Source organism: Ictidomys tridecemlineatus, chromosome 4 (assembly GCF_052094955.1).
Source record: "Ictidomys tridecemlineatus isolate mIctTri1 chromosome 4, mIctTri1.hap1, whole genome shotgun sequence".
NCBI classification, from domain to species: domain Eukaryota; kingdom Metazoa; phylum Chordata; class Mammalia; order Rodentia; family Sciuridae; genus Ictidomys; species Ictidomys tridecemlineatus.
Genome location: NC_135480.1, coordinates 191,071,340 through 191,094,637, shown reverse-complemented (window position 1 = coordinate 191,094,637; position 23,298 = coordinate 191,071,340). Strand labels below are relative to the sequence as shown.

The 23,298-nt window shown below is 59.8% G+C and overlaps 1 protein-coding gene across 10 annotated transcripts in view; it reads right to left on the bottom strand.

Annotated features, from left to right (window-relative positions):
* Window positions 1–23,298, bottom strand: part of Col27a1 (collagen type XXVII alpha 1 chain) — a 121,373-nt gene that overhangs the window by 31,427 nt on the left and 66,648 nt on the right. For 7 of the 10 annotated variants that reach the window (XR_013438254.1, XR_013438255.1, XM_078048023.1 and 4 more), the window contains 18 exons: window positions 23,089–23,142; window positions 22,504–22,557; window positions 20,045–20,098; window positions 19,912–19,965; window positions 18,840–18,907; window positions 18,590–18,630; window positions 17,268–17,321; window positions 16,135–16,179; window positions 11,987–12,040; window positions 10,176–10,229; window positions 9,893–9,946; window positions 7,823–7,876; window positions 4,359–4,412; window positions 3,864–3,908; window positions 3,722–3,766; window positions 3,408–3,461; window positions 2,440–2,493; window positions 1,616–1,669 (listed from right to left, as the gene is read on the bottom strand). Coding sequence is in view for 8 of the 10 variants with exons in the window: in XM_078048023.1 (XP_077904149.1) it covers window positions 1,616–1,669; window positions 2,440–2,493; window positions 3,408–3,461; window positions 3,722–3,766; window positions 3,864–3,908; window positions 4,359–4,412; window positions 7,823–7,876; window positions 9,893–9,946; window positions 10,176–10,229; window positions 11,987–12,040; window positions 16,135–16,179; window positions 17,268–17,321; window positions 18,590–18,630; window positions 18,840–18,907; window positions 19,912–19,965; window positions 20,045–20,098; window positions 22,504–22,557; window positions 23,089–23,142 (946 nt within the window). In the remaining 2 variants the exon portion in view is untranslated. Of the gene's footprint in view, window positions 1–1,615; window positions 1,670–2,439; window positions 2,494–3,407; window positions 3,462–3,721; window positions 3,767–3,863; window positions 3,909–4,358; window positions 4,413–7,822; window positions 7,877–9,892; window positions 9,947–10,175; window positions 10,230–11,986; window positions 12,041–16,134; window positions 16,180–17,267; window positions 17,322–18,589; window positions 18,635–18,839; window positions 18,908–19,911; window positions 19,966–20,044; window positions 20,099–22,503; window positions 22,558–23,088; window positions 23,143–23,298 lie in introns of all 10 variants that reach the window. The other 3 variants (XM_078048029.1, XM_078048028.1, XM_078048025.1) reach the window with 2 other exon arrangements.

Here is a 23,298-nt window from a genome sequence, read left to right as displayed (position 1 = left end):
CATCACCATCACCATGATTATCATCTCCACCATAATCACTACCATCACCACCATCACCATCACCACCATGACCATGATTATCATCTCCACCATAATCACCACCATCACCATGATTATCATCTCCACCATAATCACCACCAGAACCACCACCATCACCATCATATCATCAAAATCACCATCATCATTGTCACCACCACCATTCCATCATCACCACCAGTACCATCATCATGATTATTGTATCCACCTCCATCAACTCCTTCTAATTTCATCACCACCATCACCACCACCACCACCATCATCATTGCAAATATTACCATTATCACTATCACCATTACCATGATTATCATATCCCTAATTATCATCACCATTATCATCACTATCACCATCAGCAGCTTCTCATTGTCATCACCATCATTATTATAACCATCACTGTCAAGACCACCACCATCATCCTCAAAATCATCAACATCATGATTATCACCACCACCACCATCATCATCAACACCACCATCATCATCACCACCACCATCATCACCACCTTCCAGTCATCACCTCCACTATCACCACCATTACCATAATGCCCGTGATCATCATTACTGTCATTACTATCACCACCATCACTACCTTCACATCATAATCACCATCATCACCATCACCATCACCATCACCACCACCTTCACCATCACCATTATCTTCACGGGTAATGGCGCACTGTCCTAAGTACTGTTTGCTCTGAACACCTCTGGCTTTCGCCACTACCCTGAAGGAGAGAAACTCTGGTCAGTAACCAGACCATAGTCTAGCGCAGGGCCCGTGTCTGGTGACACACTCAGGGTACAGATTGGAGTGGCCTGGCCTGGAGGCTCGGTACAGGATGGCCACTCTAACCGACAGCTTCTTGCCCTTCCTGGAGACTGGGAAAGAAACTCAGACCAGGCGGAGGCTCGAGTAAGAGTCATCTGCACCCTGGAGATCCCCAAGGGGTCCTTCTCATGCAGGACTTCCAAGGCCCACTCTCCTGCTGGGGTCTGGGGCACGAGGAGGAGGCAGAGCTCAGCCCTCCCCACCTGTTCCTACATGGGGGGCGGGGGTCACCATTGTTCTTTGAGCAAAGGTTCTGGAGCTAAGCCAAGCCTGACAGCCACAGGCCAGTCCAGTGCCCTCTGAATGACAGGGAGACTCAGGCACGCGGCGGGACTGGGGGGATCTGCGCCAGCCCGCGGCCCCTGGCCGGCTCCCCGGGTCGCAGGCCCTCTTCCAACAGCAGAAGTGGGAGCCCTCCCAGGCCCAGGTTCAGTGGGCATCTGCTTCTTGGCAACGGGGGACAGCAATGCTGAGACGCAGGTGGCATCTCAGCCCAGAGGTGCGGCCCCCCGACATGCAGCCTGGCAGGTGCTAGAGAAAACGCTGCCCGGCAGGGGCAGGGCAGGGCTCTGGGCAGACGGGCACCCACCGTGGCCACCCCAGGCCTGCTCCCCAGCAGGAGCACAGAGAGCCCATTATCCCAGGCACAAGAAACGCCTGTTTCTTCTGCGGGTGGGGGTGGGGGACACGGACAGTGGCAGCTGGGCGCTGGTGTCGACAGCCATTTTTCTCGTCTTTCATCCCGCCTCACCTTCATCCCTGCTTCCCCAGGAAGGCCGGGTTCTCCCACTGCACCTGGTGGCCCCTGCAAGAAAATGCCATCAGTCTCTCCTAGAGCAAGGGCCGGCCCCCGGTTGTAAGCAAGGGGGTAACTGAGGCCCAGAGAGGGCCAGGGATATACTCAGGTCACACAGCATGAGAGACACAGAGATAGAAGCAGGCAGCAGCTTCTGGGAGCCTGATCTGGGTCTAGGGAGGGTGGCTGGGCCCAGACTGGCCACACCTTAGGACTACCTGTGGCTGCTGGACCCTCTCCCTGCCCATGAGTGTGGTTTACTACCTAGGAGCCCTGGGCAAGCCCAGGGGGGGAACTCGTGGTTCACCTAAGGCCTGGGACAAGGCCACTGTGAGCTCAGGGCTGAGCGGTCAAGCTCTTCTCTGCAGTAGGGCCAGGTCAGGACAAAGGGGTGCTGCGTCACCCGAGCATGGCCTTGGCCTCACATAAACCCCAGGGCTTGGCTTTCTCCTCTGGATAAGGCCCGGAGCTCTGAGGCCCCTCTGCTCCTTGCTGCCTGAGGCTGTCTGGTCCTGCCTCTGTTGGCTGACTTCCCAGCAGGGGGGATGCAGGTACTCTCAGTGAGGCAAAGAGGCCCTGCCAACCTGGAGGGCCTGGGCCTGGGAGCCCAGCTCTGGTCTCTGCCTCTGGCTGGGGCCTCCGCTCTCTGCAGGGCCTAAGCTCCAGTCTCAGCACACAAGGCTCCGCCATCTCCCTGGGCCAGGACGGGACAGGAGGGTGCCCCTAGGAGGAGGCGGGAGGGGCAGCAGGAAGGACCAGCAAGGGTGCCCAGCACTCACCTTGGGTCCCATCTCTCCCAGAGGGCCCACTGGTCCCTGGGGTCCCTGAGGGCCCTGGAAGACAGACACACAGTTGGGAGAAGCCAGTTTCCTACCACACAGGCTGGAGTGGCGGGGGAGGGGAGGACCAGCAGGTCCTGGGACGGAGCAGCCCAGCCCACAGCCGAGCACACTCCAGCCGCACTGCAGGACCCTAGAAGTCCAGGTCCTCAGTCCCAGTCTCCTGTGGGTCCCCCAACCACCTGCACCCTCCCACTCACCCACCAAGCCCAGCTGCCCTGGGGCCCGGGCTTTGGGCCTGGCTCACCCTGGTCCTCTACCCCACAGACCCCCACCTCTGTCCTGGACAACCCAGCACTCAAAGGGCCTCTCTCTCATCCAGGCCCTGGGGCAGAGCCTCCTGCCCACCCTAGTGCCCTCTGGGGAGGGCCCAGGCACTCGCTCTGAGCTCTGGAGCCGCCCTGACCCCCATCTCAGCAGCAGCGCTGGCCCCGGCAGCCTCCACAGGAATGGGGACACCTGGGCAATCCCCCAAGCCCAGCCCCTGGCATCTCCTGACAGCAGGTCACGCTCTTCAACGGCTCCCTCACTCTTAGGACAAAGGGCCGATGCTGGCCATGGCCAGCCACCTCCTGGCAGCCCCTAGTGTGCTGACCGGTTGTCCCCGTCTGTCTCCTCCCCACCTTTCTCTGCACTGCATGTCCTCCATACATCTCCCATCTCCTCCCCACCACAGATGGGCAGGGCAGGGGCAGCTGTCCCCTCCTTAATGGCAGAACAGGCTGCAAGGAAGTGCATGGAGGCCCAGGCATGGAGTTTGGGCAGGGCTCTCGCCCCCACCTGGGCCTGGCCGGGGGACAGTGGGGCCCGGTATGGTCCCTTTCCAGCCCTGCTCCTTGTCTGGCCCACACCCCTGGTGGCTGGTCTGAGACCAGCACAAAGGTATCAAGAGGGTAAGGGACACTGACCGGTTCTCCTGGGAGGCCCTTGGTGCCAGGGGGGCCTGAGGGACCCGGGATGCCCTGCAGAGAGAGACACAGTGACCACGGTCCCTCCCTGCCATCGCTGTGCCTGCTCCTGGACCTCAGGTGAGGCACGCAGGTGTCCTGGGTCTTCCCCACCCCACAGGTGTGATCCCATGTGACAGGCAGGGAGGTAGAGACCCAGTGGAGGACACATACTGAAGGGGCTGGAGGCCGTGGGGTCTCCGCAGCAGGCCAGGAACCCGTGGCTACTGCACCCCACCCAGTGCCAAAGCCCCACGATGAGAACTGTCACTTACGAGGAAGCCTCGTGGGCCCGAGTAGCCTCGCTCACCAGCTGCGCCCTGGAAGCACATTTGGGGGTCATTAGAGGCACACATCACAGAGTGGAGAGTGGGGTGGGGGCTGGCAGCCGGCCAGCGTGACCTTGGCCTGACGTACCTGCTGTCCAGGCTGGCCGGGTCTGCCCCGAGGTCCCGCAGGGCCCTGCAGGAAGCAGAGTGCATACAGTGATGGGGGGTTCGTGGGAGGACCCTTCCCCAGGAGGCACCCACCTCACAGAAAGACCACAGCGTCCTCCCCTGTCCCCACTGTGCAGGCGGAAAAGCTAAGGCCCCGCAAAGGACAGGCTTTCCACAGCCATCAGGACCCCGTCCCACTGACAGGGACGTCAGATGGCCTCAGCTCAAGGAGACTGGTGAGGCTGGGGCCCTGGGGTTCAGAGGCACTGCGATCCCCTCCGGCCGCCCTCCCCTGCTTTCTCTTCTCTGGGCCTGCGGGGACAGGAGGACAACTGGCCTTGGGGATGACCTAAGCCTCCCCTAGGACTCTCTGCTGCCCCTAGGGGTGGTGCTGGGAAAGGACAGGCCTCTGGCTTTGGTGCTGGAACCCCTGCCCTGGGTGGGGGGGGGAGTAAAGGCAGGACATGGCTGGTACCTTCAGGCCCCTGGACCCCTGCTCCCCAGCGGGTCCATCCGGTCCTCTGGGACCCTGAAAAAGAAAGAAGGTTCTAGCACAGTGGACAGCAGGGGTCTCCTCAGGCTGGGAGCCAGGATGGCGGGGCTTCCTGGAGCCTAGGCCTTTCCTGCACAAGCCTGGGCTCTGCCTTGTGCCCTCCTGCACACTGCCACCTGAGCCACGTCACCCTTGGGTGTCAGCCGAGATGGCACTGCAGACAGCATGGCCAGGGAGACTCAGCCCCATCTTTCCAGACCTCGTGGGGGGTAACCCAGCTGACCCACTCCACATGTGGGACTGAGGGTGGGACCAAGAACCACGAGGCCACGACCCACAGCTGGATCTTCACACCCTGCACCTCCCGAGCACACGCATGGCGGAAGCGGGCGTGCGGGGGAGACTGAGCCGGACCGGGGGACCTGTGGCCAGATGTGTGAGCTGGGCCAGCTCACAGAGGGAGGACTGGCAGCAGGAGGGGGCAGGAGCAGGGCCAGTGTCCTCTGGAGCCCTGGGCTCAGTCCTGACCCTGGAGACTGGATGGAGTCTCAGTCCCCTCAGGGGAGAGGTCCGGGGGCAGGAGGAGTCCTGCTCTCATATGCACAGCTGGGAACACAGAGGCCAGGCCAAGGAAGCCCACCACCCAAGGCCCTCAGCACATCAGCAACTGGTCTCCTTCAGGGTCCCCCACGGGGACTCCCACAGAGCCACAGATGGCATGGGGTCTCCTGGAAAAGGTCCCTGGGGAACAGATCAGTGCTTGTTCTGTGGGGGACAAAGGGTGTCAGGCAGAGGTGGCTGGAGGAGCAGCCTGGCATACTCCTCCAGACCCCAGGATGGGGAGTGTCTGGGTGGGGGAGGCTGAGGAATGGGGAGGAAAAGCCACTGACACACAGGAGGACCAAGTCAACCGAGACAGGAAAACTGTTGATCCACTTTATCAGCTGCCTGCACTCCCAAGGAGGGGGCCCTGAGGGGTCCTGGTGTGGCCTGGACCCTGCTGCCCTCTGCTCACCATAGGAGAGCAGGGAGAAAGTGCTGAACCGGTGACGATCGTGACACTAAGAAGCCACGGTAACAGCAATAGAGAAAGCCGGGCCACGGTCTTGCAGATGAGGTCTGCGTGGAAGTGAATGTGCTTGTGGCCCCAGGGCCACCAGGGAGAGCTGAAATTCGAACCCAAGTCAGCTGGAGCCCACGTCATTTCCTCCCCAGAATCCCTGTTGCTCAGTGGGGGAGCACCCGTCATGGTGCGGGGCAGCTCCATGGTGGGGGGCAGCTGGAGGAGCTGCAGGAGGTGCTGAGAGGGTCATGTCTGGGAGACCCTGCTGGGGGAGGCCAGGGCAAGGCCAAGGCCTGGCTCAGGGATGGGGCCAGTCTCGGGAGGGAGCAGGAGGGTCTCTCTGCTTTGGGCCTGGGCTTCTGGCAGAGCCTGCCCTCTCACATCCACACCCAGAGGCCATGTCTGCAGGCCCTGCCTCCAGCCAGGCCTGGGTCGGACTGGGCGGGGGACCCTGGCCAGGGCGAGGAAACCTAGCCACCTTCTGCCTCCTGAGGAACGCTAAAGGAGGAGTGGGAGACTTGAGAGAGACATGCGGGCTCCGCATGTTGGGGACATTCGGGAAAGGACAGAACCTCTGGGCCATGTCCCTGGGGGGCCTCTGTGGCCACCCGTCTACAGAGGAAGAAACAGAGGCTCAGAGGGGGAGGCTATTGCCTGAGGTTCAAGAGAAGTTTCCGGGGACAAGCCATAGCTCACTCACAGCCACAGAGCGCGGCCCTGGCACCTGGATCTCTGGTCCTGGGCCCCTCTGAACTGCACACCTGAGTAGGTGGACAAAGCCTCCAGGAGCTTGGGAAACCGGCCTGAGGCCCCACATCCGGGAGGAGGGGAGGCTGAGCCCCTCTGACCCAGAACCCTCCTGCTCTCAGCTTCGGCTGGTGGGCACGGCCCGCAGCTCCCTGCCCAGAGCAGAGGGTCCAGCCCCCACGGGCAGCCCCCACCCCTCAAGCTCATTCTTCCCAGGGCACTATGCGGAGACTGAGGCCCAGAGAGCAGCAAGGCCTTGCAGGGGTTGGGCAAACCCGGAGCTGGGCAGGCCTGCCCAGAGGGAGTGCTCCCCACCCCAGGGCCTCTCTGCCCCACCCTCAGTGACCTGGGGGAAGCGGCCCAGGGAGGCCTGCTGGGCTGGTCCTGGGGTGATCCCACAGGTTTGCATTCCTGCCAAGCCCCCTGGGAGAGGAGCTCCATCCCATCTCTTCTCTCAGTCCTGGGAACTTTGATGTGGTCAGGAGCCTGGGTTTCCTCAAGCCGGAGAGAAATTCCTCAAGGCTCTGCTGGGAAGGGGTGGTGCAGACGCTGGGGAGCGGGGCAGGGAGCAGGCCGAGGCTGAGCTGGGCCATGGCAGCTCACCCTCCAGCTAATAGGCTTTCCGGGGCAGAGGGAACCTGGCTGTCCATGGGCCTCTTCCCCTTGAAGACACCAGGGACGCGGGCACTGGGAGGGGCCCTGTTGGCTGGAGGGCAGTGCCTCTTTATCTCCCCTCTCTCTCTGGGTCCAGCTGCTCAGGCCATCGGGTGCAGAGGAAATTTTTGAACTAGTTGGAATCCAGCCAAGAGTGAACAGCGAGTGATCCTATCCCCTGCGTTGGGCTGGGTATCAGTCCCAGTTCCCGTTCCAGCTTGTTTCCTCTTCGTAGCGAGGCTGAATGGCTTGGCACCTGCTCAACAGCTGGCAGAAGGAGGCCATTCTACCCACCCTCCCTGCATGATCAAGAAAGAGGCTGAGTCCAGTATGTAAGAGAGCCAAACTCCCCAGGTTCAAATCCCAGTTCCGCCCCTTTCTAGCTGTGCAACATGAGGCAAGTGACTAAACCTCTCTGCACCTGTTTTCTCATCTGTAAAATGGCAATAAGACAGCACCTAGGGGCAGGGTAGTGCTGAGGACTGGATGAGTCAGTGCATGTGAAAGAGACTGCCTGCAGGGAGTGTCAGTGATGCCCCAGGCCACTGTGCTCAGGCCAACTCTTGTCTTCTGTGGCTCCCCACTACCCTGAGAGCAGGGCTGTGACCTCTGAGCCCTGTCTAGCATGGTACCTACTAAGTCCTACTCCAGTCCTCTGCCTGGAGCCGGGTACCAGCTCAGGCATCACCCTCTCCCCGGCCTTCCTAGGTGCCCTGCCTGGCAAGGCCGCCTCAGGGCTCCCAAGGGGCCTGTGCTTCCACCACGCACGTTCTGGTAACCCCACAATCCATCGCCCGGCTCTGCCAAGCCGTGTGCGTGGCCTGATGCCCGCCTGTTCCCAGCGATGCCTCTGGGGCCCCCGTGGTGGTTGGCACATTGCAGGTGCCAGTCAAGGCGTGGCTGCAGGAAGGAGCAAGGAAATGAGCGGAAGGAAACTTGGAACCAGAGGCCAGCTATGCCCCAGGATCTGAGCCTGACTTACCCCGCGTCCCTTAGGGCCCCTCAGGCCTGGTGGGCCTCGCGATCCTGGAGGACCCTGTGGGGAGGAACATGGTTTAGAGAAGTCCTCGGAGGTGAGAGCACTTGGGGAGGGGGGAGTCCCTGCCTCCTGGCATCGCTGAGGACGGTCCTCAGTGAAAGGTAGCTATCCATTCTTGAGAGCAGAAGGTCAGATCTGGAGACTAGACCCAGCTGGGGTCACCAGGTCCCCCTGGGCAGGTCCCAGGCCCTTCCCACCTGCCCCATCCCCAGTTATGAGGCTCAGACTTGACGGACTTCAATGGGCTGGAGCGGAGGTGGACACTGAAGGGACTGGAAACGTGGGGAAACGCTGACCAGAGGGGAAGAGGAGCTGCCGAAACCTCACTCTCATGTGACAGTCTGAGAAACACCATTAAAGGGGCAACTGCCACATTCAACAAAATGTCACTGCCACTTGCTGAGCCCTTGGCAACAGCAGGAAGCTTGCTTAGCACACACCACCCACGAGGCCGGGTGCTTCTCGCAGCTTCTCACACTAAGGTAAGATCATACTCCCTTGCGAAGGAGGAAGCCCGGGTTCAGAGAAGCTGTGAACATTGCCAGCAGTCACACAGCTGGGCAGGCGGGGAGCCGGGGTTGGGCTCCGTGTCTGCAGCGGAAGCAGGGTTTCTGGGTCCCTGGCCCTAGGTACCTGGCTGGCCAGCAGGAGCCTCAAGAGACTCAAAGTCCCACACTGGGGCAGGGAAAGGTCAATGGCGACCTTGGCATCACGAAGTCTGGGCCACCCCACTGAACAGATGGATGCACGGAGGCCAGTGGGGAGAGAAGCGAGTGGAGCCGGGCGGAGATGCAGAGAAGGCCTGCACCTTCCCACAGTGCCCGGCCTGATGTCCCACCCCGCCACTGGCCATCCACCTTGTCCCCGTGACTCCTGTCCAGGCTGCCCTCTGGCCCAGGCCCAGGGCACAGAAGGTGGATGACTCCCAGGCACCTTGCCCTTGGCCTTTGTCCTATCCAGGGGGTCCCCATGCAGCTGGGCTCTACCCCTTCATCTCCAACACGGGGAGGACGACTGGAGCCCAAGCTGGTGCCTCAGCTGCCTGGTGAGCTGCACCCAGCAGAACGTTGGTCCTCTGAAGCCCACCCGGAGTGAGACTCCCAAGAGCACATCTATTTCCTGCCAGTTGGCACCTGCAGGTACGCCTACCTATGCTGGGCACAGCAGGTGCATGGAAGAGCCAGGCAGTGGCTGGCCTGACTTCCCTAATCCGCACAGAGAACCGGCCAGGCCAGCGGAGCCTGCCCAGGCTCCAACCTCAGAGGCTGCCCGCCTTTGTCAGGCGGTCCCAGGGAGCTCCCCAGTTTGCGGTCTGCAGAACCTTGGGAAGCCGGATCTCATCCTTCCTGGCTCTGTCCTGGGATGCAGGCCTGGGCAGGTCCCCTAGCCCACCCCAGTCACCTGAGGAACCCTACCTGGGAACAGGCTCCCAGACCTGAGCCCTGACCTTGGCCAAAGCCAGCTTTGTCCCTCGGATTCCATCCTCATAAGCAGAGGGACCCAAGCAAAGATCACCTGCTCTAAATGAAAGCGGACCCCCCAGTAATCCTAGGGGAAGGGCCCTAGATCTAGGAGTTCCTGGCTCCCCCTCTCCCACAGCCTTCCCGTCTGTCCACCACCTCTGCCTTGGGGTCATCAGGAGCACCCCAGCTTCCTCAGCAATCAGGACGTCGGGGCCCCCAAGGCCTGCATGTCACATGGTACTTCCCCAGTAGATGAGTGAAAGGACAAAAGCAGTGATGGTGACCAAGCTGCTCCTGAGAGGCCACATCACTCGGTAGGGACACTAGCTCAGTCTGTTTTAACCTGCAGAGTCACACAACCATGACCGCGGTTACTTCCTGGTTTTCAGATGAGCAAAACTTGGACTCAGAGAAATCCAAGGATCTGCCCCGGGACATGGCCATGGAGGGCGGGCTGACCCTCCAGCCCAGCTCTGTCTGACTTGAGGCCGGGACTCGGTGTCCTCACTAGACAGTGGGTTTGCACCCAGGAACAGGGGCCTCTGCTCACCAGGGGTCCAGGCTCTCCGGGGGTCCCAACACCACCTGGCACTCCAGGGTGACCCTGTGGTGGAAACAGAGGAAGAGAGGGGTCAGCTGTGGCCTGGGCCTGTCCCTCCTGCAGCCCTGCCTGGCTGGGCCTAGCCTGGGCCGGAGGGCAAAGACCAGGCCTCCTGGAGGGACAAGGAGCTGGTTTTCCTGAACGTCTTGGAGACGTGGCAGGTGGGGAAGGAGCAGGGGGTCACCCTAGGCTGCGACAGGAGAGGGCCAGAGGAGGCAGACTTACTCCTTACCATCACCCCCTTGGTTCCGGGCGCGCCTGGGGGTCCTATCACGCCTCGGTCACCCTGCAATGGAGACAGCAATGCAGAGAGGTCATAGCTGTGGCTGTGGGTGACTGAGGGGTCAGCTGCTGAGGGCCTCCCAGGGGCCCACAGAGGGACAGGGACTTGGCCACTGTCTATAGAGAGTCCCTGCCCAGCTCATGGACCCGTCATCCAGACGGGGAGCTGAGATTCCTTCGGTGGAAACCAAGACGAGTCCTGGGAGGCTGCAGCCTGCTCGGCAGAGGACCATAGGGCCAGGATGGTGACAAAGGACACACCAATGACTAGTGCCTTCTCCCCTTGACCCTGACCACACTGTGCGGTCCTCATTAGGCCTGGCATCCCCTGGGCTGGGCTCACTAAGGCAGAAAGAGTCACAGAAAGCCTTCCCTCCACTCCGCTCACCCCTGGCCACACTGAGATGAGATACTGGAGGATCGGAGCCCACTCCCTCCGTCTCGCCCAATCCAGACTGAGGCGCTGCGAGGGCTGGGGCTGCGGGCACAGCCAGGGCGGGAAGGCAGGGCCTCTGAGCTCACACCTTGCCTCTGTTGATGCTCAGTCACACTTCTTGTCTCCACCCAGCCAGCAAGAATTTATTGAGCACCTACTGTATGGCCAACACTCTATGTCAGGCCCTGGATGTTCAATGAGGAGCAGAAACAGATTTCTCCTACCCACAAGGCAAGACAGTGTGGCAGGGAGATGACAGGACCCTCCAGAAGAGGTGTGGCCCGGAGCACTTGCTGGGAGGGAAGTCACAGGGCCAGGTACCACCACGGGAGGTGGCCCAAGAGCTATGGGTCACTAAGAGTTATCCAGGCTGAAAGGGCGGGGCGGGAGGGACAGGGAAGTACCTGGCCAAGGCACAGGCGTGTAGGTGAAGAGGGAGCGGAACGACTGAGCAATGGGACAGCAGGAATTGGCTCTGGTGTCACAAGCTGGGTGTGAAAGCTGCCAGCCCTGCTGGACAGGGTTGAGGGCACATGGGACCCTTCTCTACTTTTAGTTATTTTTTCCAATTTCTTGTAAATTGGTAATTATTTCAAAATAAAAAGTTCAATTTAAAGGAAGAGGAGGACAAGGAGGAAAGGGGCAGCAGCCAGAGTGTCCCAGACACGAGTGACAGAGGCTGGCACAGCGCGAGCCTGGAAGTTAGCTGGGGCCCGACGAGGGTGGACCTCATTTCCCTGTCCATTCAGTGGGGACAATACTGGCTCTGCCAGGGCCCTGCTCTGGGGACCAGATAAGCTCAAAGGAAGGCTGTTTCCTGAACGGTGTGGGGGGGGGACATGGGAAGGGGAACCGCAGGCTGCTCTTGAGAAGCAGAGAGGCTCAGTGGGCAGCTGTGGCCTTGGATAATGAAGGCCCAGCTCCGCCTCTTACTACTGGGCACGTCAAGCAAGTCACCTTCTCTGCTGGAGCCTGGGTCACCTCAGCTGTGAGAGCTGTAGGGAGCTACCGAGGTGCCTGAGGGGAGGTGCCCCTCATCTCTCTACAAGATGAAGCTCCCTCCGTCTGTTGCCCACCCCAGAAAGTGCCTGCAGCCCAGGCCCCAGGCATCCCCTGGTGGTCACACAGAAAAGTCTGACTGTGCCGGTGGGTAATGACAGGGGCCCCAGGGGGTGCCGGGAAATGGGAGGCAGGCACTGGCAGGGCATTGAATGCCCAGTCCAGCGAGAGGCCAGCAGTGGTCTGAAAGCCCCGGGTCCACGCACCCTCGGCCTTATCCACCTCAAAACCCTCCTGCTGATGGCTGATCGCTGGGCAGCACTTACCTTTTCTCCCACGATTCCTGGCTCCCCGACTAGACCGATGAATCCCAGAAGGCCCTGGAGGGAGCATTCATGAAAACAGAGGACACAACATGAAGGCGGAGTCGGCTGAGTTTCCATGGAGACAGTCTGCACTTCCCCTCCTCTGGAGCTCAGTCCTCAGGTCCCCTGGTCCCCTGCCCGGGCACTCCAGCCCTCGTCCAGCCGGCTGGGGCTGCGGAGGAGAGCGCTGTCTCCCTGGGCACGGTCCTCCCTTCCCTCGCTGCCAGATGGTTCTGATTTGGGAGCCAAGCGGGGCCGCTGCCAGCATCCCTGGGAGTGCCACACATTCTTCCCGCGCCAGAAGCAGGCCGGGAGGCGGCCACGTTTGGAGAGTTGGGGGCTGGTGGGGGGGCCTGGGCTGTTCTGGGAAGAGGCCATCTGTCCCCATCTTTGGGGGCTTTGGGGCTGTTTCAAAGAGAGAAACAAACCCGCTGGCTGCGATAGAAATACCGTAACAACATCTGCCAAGACCTGATTGAAATTTGGAACACGGAGGCCTCTCCGATCTTCTGAAAGGCTTCCTTATCCCCGCCTGAAAGGACATGCGTGTGCACGCACACACACACCGTGGTCCTCTGGCTCTTTTTAACTTCCCTGGGCGACAACTTGCCTCTATGTTCCAGGGACTCTTCTAGGTGGCTGCAGGCCCTGCTGTCACCCTAGAGGGCACACACTCATATGCCTAGGATAGGCGGACACCGGGGCAAGTCCCCCAGGAAGGCACTGGCTGCTCGCTCAGGCCCACCCTCCCCTGCTAAGGAAAATGTGAGCAGAGGGCTCTTCTGTGGTTCAAGTGCAAACAGGGCTTTGTAAGAAGCCAGATTTGCAGCCAAGAGTTTCTAGGAGGATCAGGAAAGACAGCAGGGAATGGATTTGTCCCATGAAGACCTACGACCTGTCCCCCCCAACTCTGGCCAGAGTGAGATCAGACTCGGAGCTGGTACTAGAGTGGAGGTCACATGCTCCAGCAGGGAAGACAGTCCACTGCCAGGTGGACTGGTAAGAGCCCACTCTCAAAGGGTCACCCACCCTTCCTTCTCCAGACAGTTCTAAAGTGGCAATTTCAGCCAGGAGTGCTCTGCCACCTGGGTTGACACTGTGGTCAGTGTGACTCCAAATCCCACATGCCTTCCTCACGACCCCTAGGCCTCTGAAGCTCATGGCCATGAGGAGGGCCCGTCTCCCTGGGGAGGGGGTTCCTGGGCAGGAAGGAACAGGGATGCAGGATGAGGTCCCCACCTCCTGGGATTGTTCTGAAAAGCCAAGATAATGCGTGGCACGTGTAGGTGCTCCATAAACGTAGTGATCTCCATTCCCTCCTAGCTTATTGAAAAGGGCATGGGGCTGAGACAGTGGCCTGAGCTCCCCACCAGGGAACACTTGAACATTTAGAAGAGGCCAAAGGAAGGGAATAAAATCTGCTCTGTTAAGAGGCCCTGGCCGACTGGCCCAGGGAGAGAGAAATTTCATAGCTACTTTAAATTTATGAGATGTTGGGACCTGGAAGGCAGGTGGGTCATAAACCCCAGCAAGAAGCCAAACAGGATCCTAATGAATAAGGGCCATGCAGTGAGTGCCCCATCCCTGCACCCACCCCTGGCACCCCTGCTGGGCTTGTCCCAGAACATCCTGGCAGGCCTGCCCTGGGGAGGGAGCTAAGGCTGGTCCAGCAGAGCCAGCAGCAGAGGCCCTGGCTTCCAAAGCAGCTCTGAAGGCCAGGGGGAAGGGCCAGCTCCTTTGGGGCCATTAAGAGGGCACGGAGTAGGAGACAATGCTGTTACCTAGGTGGGTGCTGCACAGGTAGGACCTGAGCCCCCAGGCTAGAGGAGAAGTCTGGCCTGGTCCTCAGGCTGCCTGCTGATACGGTTGCCAGTGTCTGCTTAGCTCTCTCCTCCCTGGCCCCTTCCCTCCTGCCACGTGACAGTCTGCTAGGTGCCAGGGTGCAACAGAGAATGAGATAGCTGTGCACCCCTGTGGGACACACAGCTCAGGGTGGGCAGGCATGGGCATGCTGGGCGTTCCTGGGATAGAGCTGCTGGAAGCCAGCAGATCCAAGCAAGGGCTCAGGAAGTCAGAGAGTATCCAGCCCCTCCAGGACAGCCCCTGGGAACACAGCAGGCGTCGGTGCCAGCCCGGGCTCTGACACCTTGGTCCCTGCTGTGATGTCTTCGACACGCTATTTAACTTCTCAGAGCCTCAGTTTCCTCATTTGCAAAATGGGAATAATAATGCCACCCATCATAGTGCTGTTGGGGGGCTGCAAAGGTGCCTAGGGTGTCCGGCACAGCATCTGGGAACTCACAGTGAATGTCACTGTGATTATGAGGAGGGTATGTGCTGGGAGCTCTGGAGCCCTGTCCTGGGGACCCTCAGATTCTGCCATAGAGGAAATGCCTGCCCCTCGCCTTGGCCCTGAGGGGAGGGCCCTGGCATGCCTGTGGCCTCCAGCTCTGCCTTGGCTCAGATAGCTCCTCCATCGTGGTCCAAGCAAGCTGGACAGCCAGCTGGGACTGTCGCTGCCACGAGAGCCTGGGCTGCCCCAGGTAAGGTTCCACGCCTCCTGGTCCTGGCTACTATCCCTCGTGGTCAACTTGGTGGAGACGACTTCTCTTCCATGAACCCTAGATTGTCAACATGGGCCAGAATCCAGGAGTTCTTAACCAGGGGTCCCAGCGAGGGTCTCCGAATAGAATTCAGAGGGTCCACAAGCCCGAACGGAAAACATGACAGCTTTATATTCATGAACCTCTAATGAGAACCCAGCATTTCCTTTGAATAGAGGAAAACCAAACCCAGTCGGTTCCTAGACCCAAGACTGTCCCAGATAGTTCCTCTCACCCCACGGTCACTGTGCGGAAATCTTGAACACTCCAAAATTGAGGTCATTCCTAGACTGGCTCTAGATCTTGCTATTGAATGCCCTGATGAGAATGGTGGACAGGAGGTGCCCCGTCTGGACAGACTCCCATGACTATTTCCATATGATCGGTTTCCTTCGCGTCCTTTGTTCTCGATGTGATGCATTTAAAAACCAGTCTGAGAAGCGGGTGCGGGGCCGGGTCTCATCGGCCTGGCAAAGGAATCCAAGCATTTGGACCCAGTGATTTCCAGGGACCCTTTGAGTCCTGCTGTTCTGGGATTCTGGGTATCTATTTCCCAGGGCCCTCCCATTAGCATAACTGTGAAATTGAATTTGTGATCATGTTGCCTTTTTTCTTTCTTTCCTTTTTTTCCAATCAGGAAATACATCCAGGCTGAGGCAGCCTTTCCAAACTCCCGGGCTTCCCACAGAATGTGCTCGAATGACACTGGAAAGATTTCAAAAATCCAGGCCTCCCCTGGCTTCCATCCCTTCTTCCCCTCAACAGATGGTGCAGGCTAGTGAGGAGGCCACAGTGTGGGACTCTCACGCCACTAAGGGTGCCTCTCAGTGTCACCGTGCCCTTCTGGGTCCCCAGCATCGCGCCCCTGGCCCTGCTGAGGAAGCCCTCCAGGGTCCTCAAGGAGGGGTCCTTGTTTGAAGGCCTCAAGGAGATGGCCACCTCTGAGCCCAGAGAAGCTGGAGGCAGGCGCCAGGGCTGGGCGGGAGGGATGGAGGCCAGTCCACTGGCCGCGGGGCTGCTCCCCTCCACTGTGACAGCTGAGGGTGGCGAGCCACAACTGCTTTCTTAATGACTAGTCGCAGACGCCTCTCTCCCGCAGACCTTGGCCCGGCTTCCCAGCTAGCCGGCCGCTGGTTTGCATGTTGTCCTCTATAATTTGGGGGATGCCCGGACCACGAGCCCTGGACTGGTTCCCCTTCTCCGGCCTAGGCCTCCTGACCTGTGACCTGGGAAGGGGAAGCATGTGCGATCGCTCAGGGCCCCTCCGGCTCTAGCTCCAGTTCTAGAAACGAGTCACGTAACATGTCTGAGCAAATGTACCCAACCATCGTGCAGAGCCAGGCCTGGGATGACCTCCTCCTCCAGAGACTTCCCGAGAGCCACTGTCCACGGCCGTGGAAGTGAGAGAGAGTAGAACCGGGGCCGGCCCCGTTCTGAGAATCCCAAATGGGGAGCTTACATACAGTAGGTGCCCATCAACTGCGTTCAGAGGCACCGATCACTTACCTGCTCACCCACAGGCCCTGGCCGCCCAGGATCCCCTGGCTCCCCCTGCAAAGACACAGGAGGAGAGATGGGAATGCAAGACGGAGTCCGGGCCTCCCAAGGAATCCCCCAGGCCTTCCGGGGCCACGGACCCAGTGGCCACTGGTACCAGGCCAGTTCCAGGTTCCAGGCTGGCAGCCTGTCACAGCCATGCCTGGCCGTTCTGGGTGGGTGGCCCCTGCTCCATAGGTGGCCGTGGCTGCCCTGGTCTTCCCACTGCAGAGCTAGGGAGGTGACAGACCCGTGGGGTAAATCCCCTGGGACAGCATCGCCTCTACCACAGAAACCCAACCTCTGTCTGAGGGACAGCAGCGGGACCTCAGAGGGCAGGACGTGGGTGTGGACTGGCAGAGTTTGGCTGGGAAATGGATGTGGCCTGTGGTCTTCCATGCAGCTTCATCTCCCCTCGGCTCCTTCCTGGGACCACGTTCACGAGAACCAGAAAGGGCCTGGGGAGGACCTGGGCCAAGCTCCTGAAGGGACGCGGTCACTGGCCACCTGGGCTCCCCTGGCTCTGCCTGCCCACCTGAAAACCTGGCCCAGCAACCTCTTGCCCGGAATAGCTGAGAACATCTAAGCCCACAGCATCCTCATCAACGACACTGCCCCTCCCGGGGGCCTGGAAACCCACCAGGGGGGTTCTGTTAACAAATTCTGTTAACAAAGCTAACCCATATTTATTGCACACAGGGGGAATAGGAAGCACAGAGAAGAATATGGAAATCCCCTCTTCTCCCATCACTTAGAGATGACCAGTCCATTTTCTACTGTCTGCTTTGTATATGAAGGAAGAAGGGGCCACCCAGCACCTGCAATAGGCTCGTGACTAACACTGGTTTTATAATCTGGTCCCCATCACTATCCCACCCCCCTACACACGGGCATCTTCCCAACACCATGGTGGGTAGCTGTTCTACATTCCATTACATGAACAATCCCCTTCTGTTGGACATTTAGGTTAGTTCTCCCCCCTTCTCCCGTTACCAATGACGGCCAATTTTTTTCTTCCTTTTCCAACTGGCCATAGGATTTGGGGCTTATCCTGGGGCCTTCAAATGTGGGACCCCCTCCACTTTCATTCCAGGTCCCCTCACCTTCACGCCATCTGGGCCAGGCCTCCCTGGAAATCCCTTCCTGCCAGGTTGACCCTGCAACAGAGAGAGTGAGTGAGAGGCCGGAAGGGGCAGCACTGCTGGGTCCTGGGCAACTCTGAGGACGTGGCCCAGGGTCCTCCCATGGGCTGGGAGGGCCAAAGTACCCCAAGAGGTGGAGACGTGAGCCCATGTCCTGTGACACAGGGGCCTCCAGCCGGATGGTCTCGGAGCCTCCTCACCCCCTGTCCCCTTGCTTGTCAGGAGGAATGGTGACAACTGCTTCCAACCTCATGAGGTCCCAGGGTGGTGGTGGGGTTATTTAGGGGGCCTCAAAGTGTGGCCAGAGGATACTGCGGGTCCCCAAGGCCCTCCCAAGAGGGTCGAGAGCTCAAAGCTACTTTCACAACACTAAGGTGCAGTCTGCCCCCGAGGCTCTCACACACCCGAGTGTGAGGGGCGTCTTGTGGGGCGTGTGACGGGTGTTCTCAGGAGCAGGCCACAGGCAGGGCGGACCCGAGAGTCCATGTCTGTTACACCAGACGTTAAAGAGATTTGCAAAAATGGTAAAACCAGGGTACTTTTCCACTCAATTGTCTTGTTTTGGAAAATAGAGTGATTTTTGGTTTTAAAAAAAAAAACACAGTGTTTACATGCAGTGCGCTTATTATTAATTGCCAATGGATGAATAGATACATTTAAAGTGTCTTGATTTAACTACTAATATGATTTTTATTACTAATTTTTAATTACTAATTGTGATGCAACCCACACAAACAAAAGCTCTTTGGGTCCTCTTTGTTGTTGTTGTTTTTTTTTCAATACCAGGGGTTAAACCCAGGGACACTAGACCACTGAGCCACATCCCCAGCCCCATTTTGTGTTTTATTTAGAGCCAGGGTCTCACTGAGTTCTTAGAGCCTCGCTGTTGCTGAGGCTGGCTTTGAACTCCAGATCCTCCTGCCTCAGCCTCTAGAGCCACTGGGGTTACAGACATCTGCCACCGCGCCTGGCTGGCCTTCTTTTTGACCCACTGCTGGGAGGAAGGCAATGGTCAGGCGGCCCCTGGAAAGCCGCTCAGAGGGTGCAGAGGACTCAGGCTCACGGTATGCCACCTCTTGGGGTACTTTGGCCCTCCCCAGCCCATGGGGAAGACCCTGGGCTGAGATCCCGGCCGACTTCCACCCTTCCGCCAACCACCTCTCTCCTCGGTGCCCGGTGCTCCCTCTCCAGGCCCAGGGCCCTCGCGGCTGACTGCTCTCTGCTGTTCACAGCTGGTTCTGCCCCAGTGAATCCACTCCCTCCCTCAGGCAGGTGACACTCACCTCCAGGCCAGGGGCTCCTGGTGGCCCCATCGGTCCCTCATCTCCCTGGAGTTGGAGACAGGAAAAAGAAGAAAGGTCACTGGGCGAGTCTCTTGAGAACTCCCTCTAAGCAGAGAAAGAGGTGGACGGAGAAGGACCTCCTGGACATGCGAACTGCTCCTGGCCTGGGTCAGGGGCTCCGCCGGTCCTGGCCCAGAGGACAGGTCACGACTGGCCCTGAGAGCAGAGCCCCAGACTGTGTCTCAAAGACCCGCCTCTACTCGGACTCCACTGGCTGCCGGCAGCCTCTGGGCCTCAGTCTCCCTGGTGTGGACAGTCCTTGGAAAGCGATAAGTGGCTTCAGCTGGGTCCTGGCTGAAGGGACAGTGATGACGCCTGTTCCTTCCTGAAGCCCCAGGGCCGCGTCCAGCAGGCATTTGGTAACAAAGGAGGCCGTGGGAGCCGTGAGCAGAAGGCAGGCAGGAGAGCAGGAGGGTTTTCCGCGGCGATAGGAGTGCAGACAGGAGCACGTGGCGGGCCGTCCCTCCTTCCTCTTCCTCCTACCGGCTGGCTGCTGGCTCCCAGGACTCCCCAGCCCTCCGGCCCACGGAGCCCCAAACTTGCCCCCTCTGGCAGGCCAGGCCAAGCTTCCAGGAAAGCAGCCCCACGTGGCGGCTTTGGAGCCAGCGCTGGGGCCCTGCCAGGCCCAGAACCCGCAGGAGAAGGGATGGAGTCAGCGCGGCCTGCCTGCGGTCGGTCCTGGGAGCCTTGCCTGCCATGCCACAAGCCCCGACCACGTGTCACTGGGCTCAGGAGGGCTTCACACATGGGCCAAACCAACAGGCCCCTGGAGACCCTTCTCGCCCCCCATGTGAGCGCATGAGAATGAGCAGATCCTCCCCTGCTACTCCTGAGGCCACTAGTAAGTGCTCTGGCCACTCCCGGGAGCAGACGGTGACAGATGAGTGGCATGAAACCTGAGGCTAACGGAGACCTGAGCTCCTGTCAAGACCCTGCCTGCCACTAACCAGGGACCTGCAGACTCTGCCCGTCCTGGGCCTCATCTGTAAATGGGGCTGACGATCCCCTCCCTTCTGGACAGATGTCCCGACACGCTGCTGTGTGACGTGAGCTGACCAGAAGCTTGGTGGGGGGCAGGGGGTTGCCATGGCACTGAGGGAAGGGGCAGCAGAGATGGGGGAGACCCCTCCTGCCAGGCCAGGGCATTTGCGATCCCTGGGTGGGGCACAGGGGCAGGGGTGTACAGGACAAGGTGGATGTGCCGGGGTGGCCCAGGGCCGCAGACAGGCCAGAGTGGGTAGTGGGGGACAGGTGGGTCTCACCTCGGGCCCCAGCTGTCCTCGGGGTCCGGGCAGGCCTCGAGCTCCAGGCTTTCCCTGAGAGGAGGGAACAACAAGGGTCTCAGAGGGCGTCCCTCTGCTTCCTGGGCGGGGGCTGCTCCGGGCAGGAACTCACCTTCTCGCCTTCGGGGCCATTGTCCCCAGGGGGGCCGATGTCTCCTGGGAATCCCTGAGGGGAAGCAGAGGCTGGGGTCACGGGGCCCTGCAGGAAAGGGCTGGGGCGTCCTGCAGGAGCTGACCTGGGTGGGCAGCCGGCTGCAGCAGCGGAGGCGCCCCATGTGCACACCTCAATCCTAGACAGGGACGGGCACCCCGCCCTGCAGCTCAGGGGCTGAGGAAAGGCGCAGGAGGGTACAGGAGGCCACGAGCGAGCTGGTCCCACCCAGAAGTCCCAAGTCCCGCGAAGTTACTGGGACAGACAGAGGTTTGGGGTCTGGGACCTTGCTCCCGCCAGCCACCAGCCTGGGATGCCCCCCGTCATGAGCTGCAGCCCCTGCCGTGCCACTGTCCTCCTGGTTTGCTGGGACACGCGGAAGGTACTAACCGCAGCGCCTCTGTCAGGGGCTGAGATCCCGGTGACATCCCAGCCAGGCCTGTGGGACTTGGCCCTGCGCCACCTACTATGCCCCACGGTCCCCCTGATGCAGCCCGCCCTGGGGGTAGGGGAATCGGCTCCGTCCCCCTCAGCACCTCCGGTGGCCGCATGGGGTCCCAGAGGCACAGGGTCCCTCTTGAGGTCAGTGCTCTCTGTATAATTTGGAGACCAGGTCCCCTGTCCCCAAAGGTGGGCCCTTCTCTGTGTCTTCAATGGCTGCTAGTCAGGGGCCCAGGGCCCTCAACCTGGCTCTCTCCAGTTGGCTGGTTTCCATTGCTGGTGACCACCAGGACAACGACACCCATGCTTCTTTTGGGGCGGGCTAAGGAACAAGAGCCAGTACAGGAACATCCCCTTCCTTGTTTTAGGTGTGATGCCTCTGTTAATTCAGCCAGGAACCCCATTAGCTTTTAGGGCAGCCCCACTATCTCAGTCTCCTGCCAACTAGAAACCAAAGTTTACGAGTTTCTTCACCAAAATGTTTCCTTTCACTTTGCCTTCGTAAGTTGGCTAGATTGTTTTTCTTTCTCTTTTAACCTTTTAGTAACTTTTATACAATTCTGGCTCAAATACCTTCTCAGCCTGCTTACAGGCAAAGCAAGAACAGTCCTGAATTCGGAGCTAACCCTGAAGCCAAAACTCCATGTGTTTTCCTTCATAATGAAAAGATCAAAATCTCGCCCTTCTGCTCACTCACTGTGTGACTGCAGGAAAGTTCCTTAGCCTCTCTGGACCTTGGATTCCTGATCTGTAACACACACCTTACAGGCAGGGCTGTACTGAGGCTTAAGTGAACAACACAGGCAAAGCACTGAGTTTGGTGCCCAGCACTGAGTAAGTGCTCAATAAAAAAATATATATATCTCTACATCCACAATGATTTTGAGTCCCTTGTGCTGGGCAAACAAGTCTACCCAGGTGGCCCAGGACCAAGAAGAACTTGGCAGCAGGATGCTAGTTAAATTCTGGTGCTCACTCACATCCGGCCCAGAATGAGCGAGGGAGACATTCCCCTGGGTGCTGGACAGCGGGGACAGTGGCCCTCTCAGCTGTCTCCTGCCTTAGCCCAGCAGAGGCACCTCCTGGCTGTGGAGTTGCCAATCACAGCAGCGCCAAGGTGGGAGGGGGGACTGTCTGTCTAGGGCCCTGGACACCGTCAGAGCCGACCTGATCCACCCTGTGTGGAGTGGCCCTGGGGAAGTCCGTGCCCTGCCCTGGGACTCGGTTTCCTCGTCTGCGAATGAGGTAGCGGCCTCCCCACCCCTGCCCCTCTCGGGGGCACTTCACCTCGTCCTAGGACCCCGCAGCTGCTGGCCGCAGGAGGGGCCTCATAAACCTGAGGGCGCAGGCCTTCCGCCCTGGCTGGCCAGGCTGCTGGGAGTCCCGGACTCAGAAGTCTTTTTCCACAGTGACCAGCGGAGGGACTCGGGGCCAACCTCATTGTCTAAAGATAGGGCTGCGTCGCGGCCAAAGTCAACAAGTGGAAAGTCAGACTGTGGATTTAGGAAACCTTCCCTGTCTGTCCAGGGAGTCCAGAAGTGATCTTTGGAAAGGCCTGGAGGACCGCAGGGCCACTCTCCCCTGGATGCAGAGGCAGCAGGGATGGCCGAGCCCGGGGCTCCAGGTGCACCGTGGGGGGGCCTGCTGGGGGGGGCCTGGGTGCAGATGACCCCGACACAGACAACGGCCCAGCCCCAGGAACGTGCAGGGGTCGAAGAGTCCTGCCTGCTCGTGACAGTCCACCACAGGCGGACTGTCCACCTGGACCCAGAGCCACCTGAGGAAGGACTCGGAGGCCAGCTCCTTGTCGTGGGTGTTTTGAGAGCCCTGGACAGGAGAGCTGTGATCTGGGAGCTGCTGTGCTCTGCTTCATCGCCCATAAGCTACGTGACCTGAAGCACGTCCCCCACACCTCTGGGCCTCAGTTTCCCCAGGACAACACCCAGTCCAGCTGCAGGCGGAGACAGAGCAACACGTACCTCGGGTCCAGGGGGCCCAGGGAACCCCAGGGAGCCTTTGTCTCCGACTCTGCCCTGTGGAAGAGAAGAGATTGGGGAGTGGCGGTCACGAGGTCCCTGCGTCATCTCCTGGGGTGGTGGGTGGTCAGAACGTTCTGGAGCATATACGCATGAAATTACCTGAGCCAGTTCTCAAGCCCCAACTCCCACACTCTCCAGCTGGGGGACCCCAGGCAAACGACCTCAGAACCCCAGTCTCCCCATCTTTATATAATGGGGACAGTAACCCTAACTCCTGGCGATTGGCGGCCCTCAAAGAAACAGTGGTACAAAGGGCCTGATGGTGGCACAGTTAGTGACACCACTGGGACAAGTGACATCACTACAGTAGCCCACAGTGAATGAGGCCATCTGTGATGTGGGTGACCACTGCACCTTGGGCTCGGTGTCTGCATCAGGGAAATGGGCAAATGGCCCTGCCCTGTCCACCTGTGCTGCTCACTCATTTGTCTGCAGGAGGACGGGAGGCCCTGATGGGAAGGCACCCAGCCACATCCCATGACAGAGGTGACACCAGGTGGAGGGGTGCTGGGAGAAGGTACTCACCAGAGGGCCTGGCTTGCCCCGGGCGCCCGGGAACCCCGGCAACCCCTGGCTGCCCTGGAAAAAGAGTGGGCAGGCTGGGTTAGCTCCCACCAGAGAGGCCGAGAACAGCTGCCTGTCCCCCTCCAGCCCAGGCTGGACAAGGCCCTCGTGGAGAGGACAGGACCTTTCTTTCTACTGCAGGGATCACACCTGTCTGCACCCCTGGAGGCT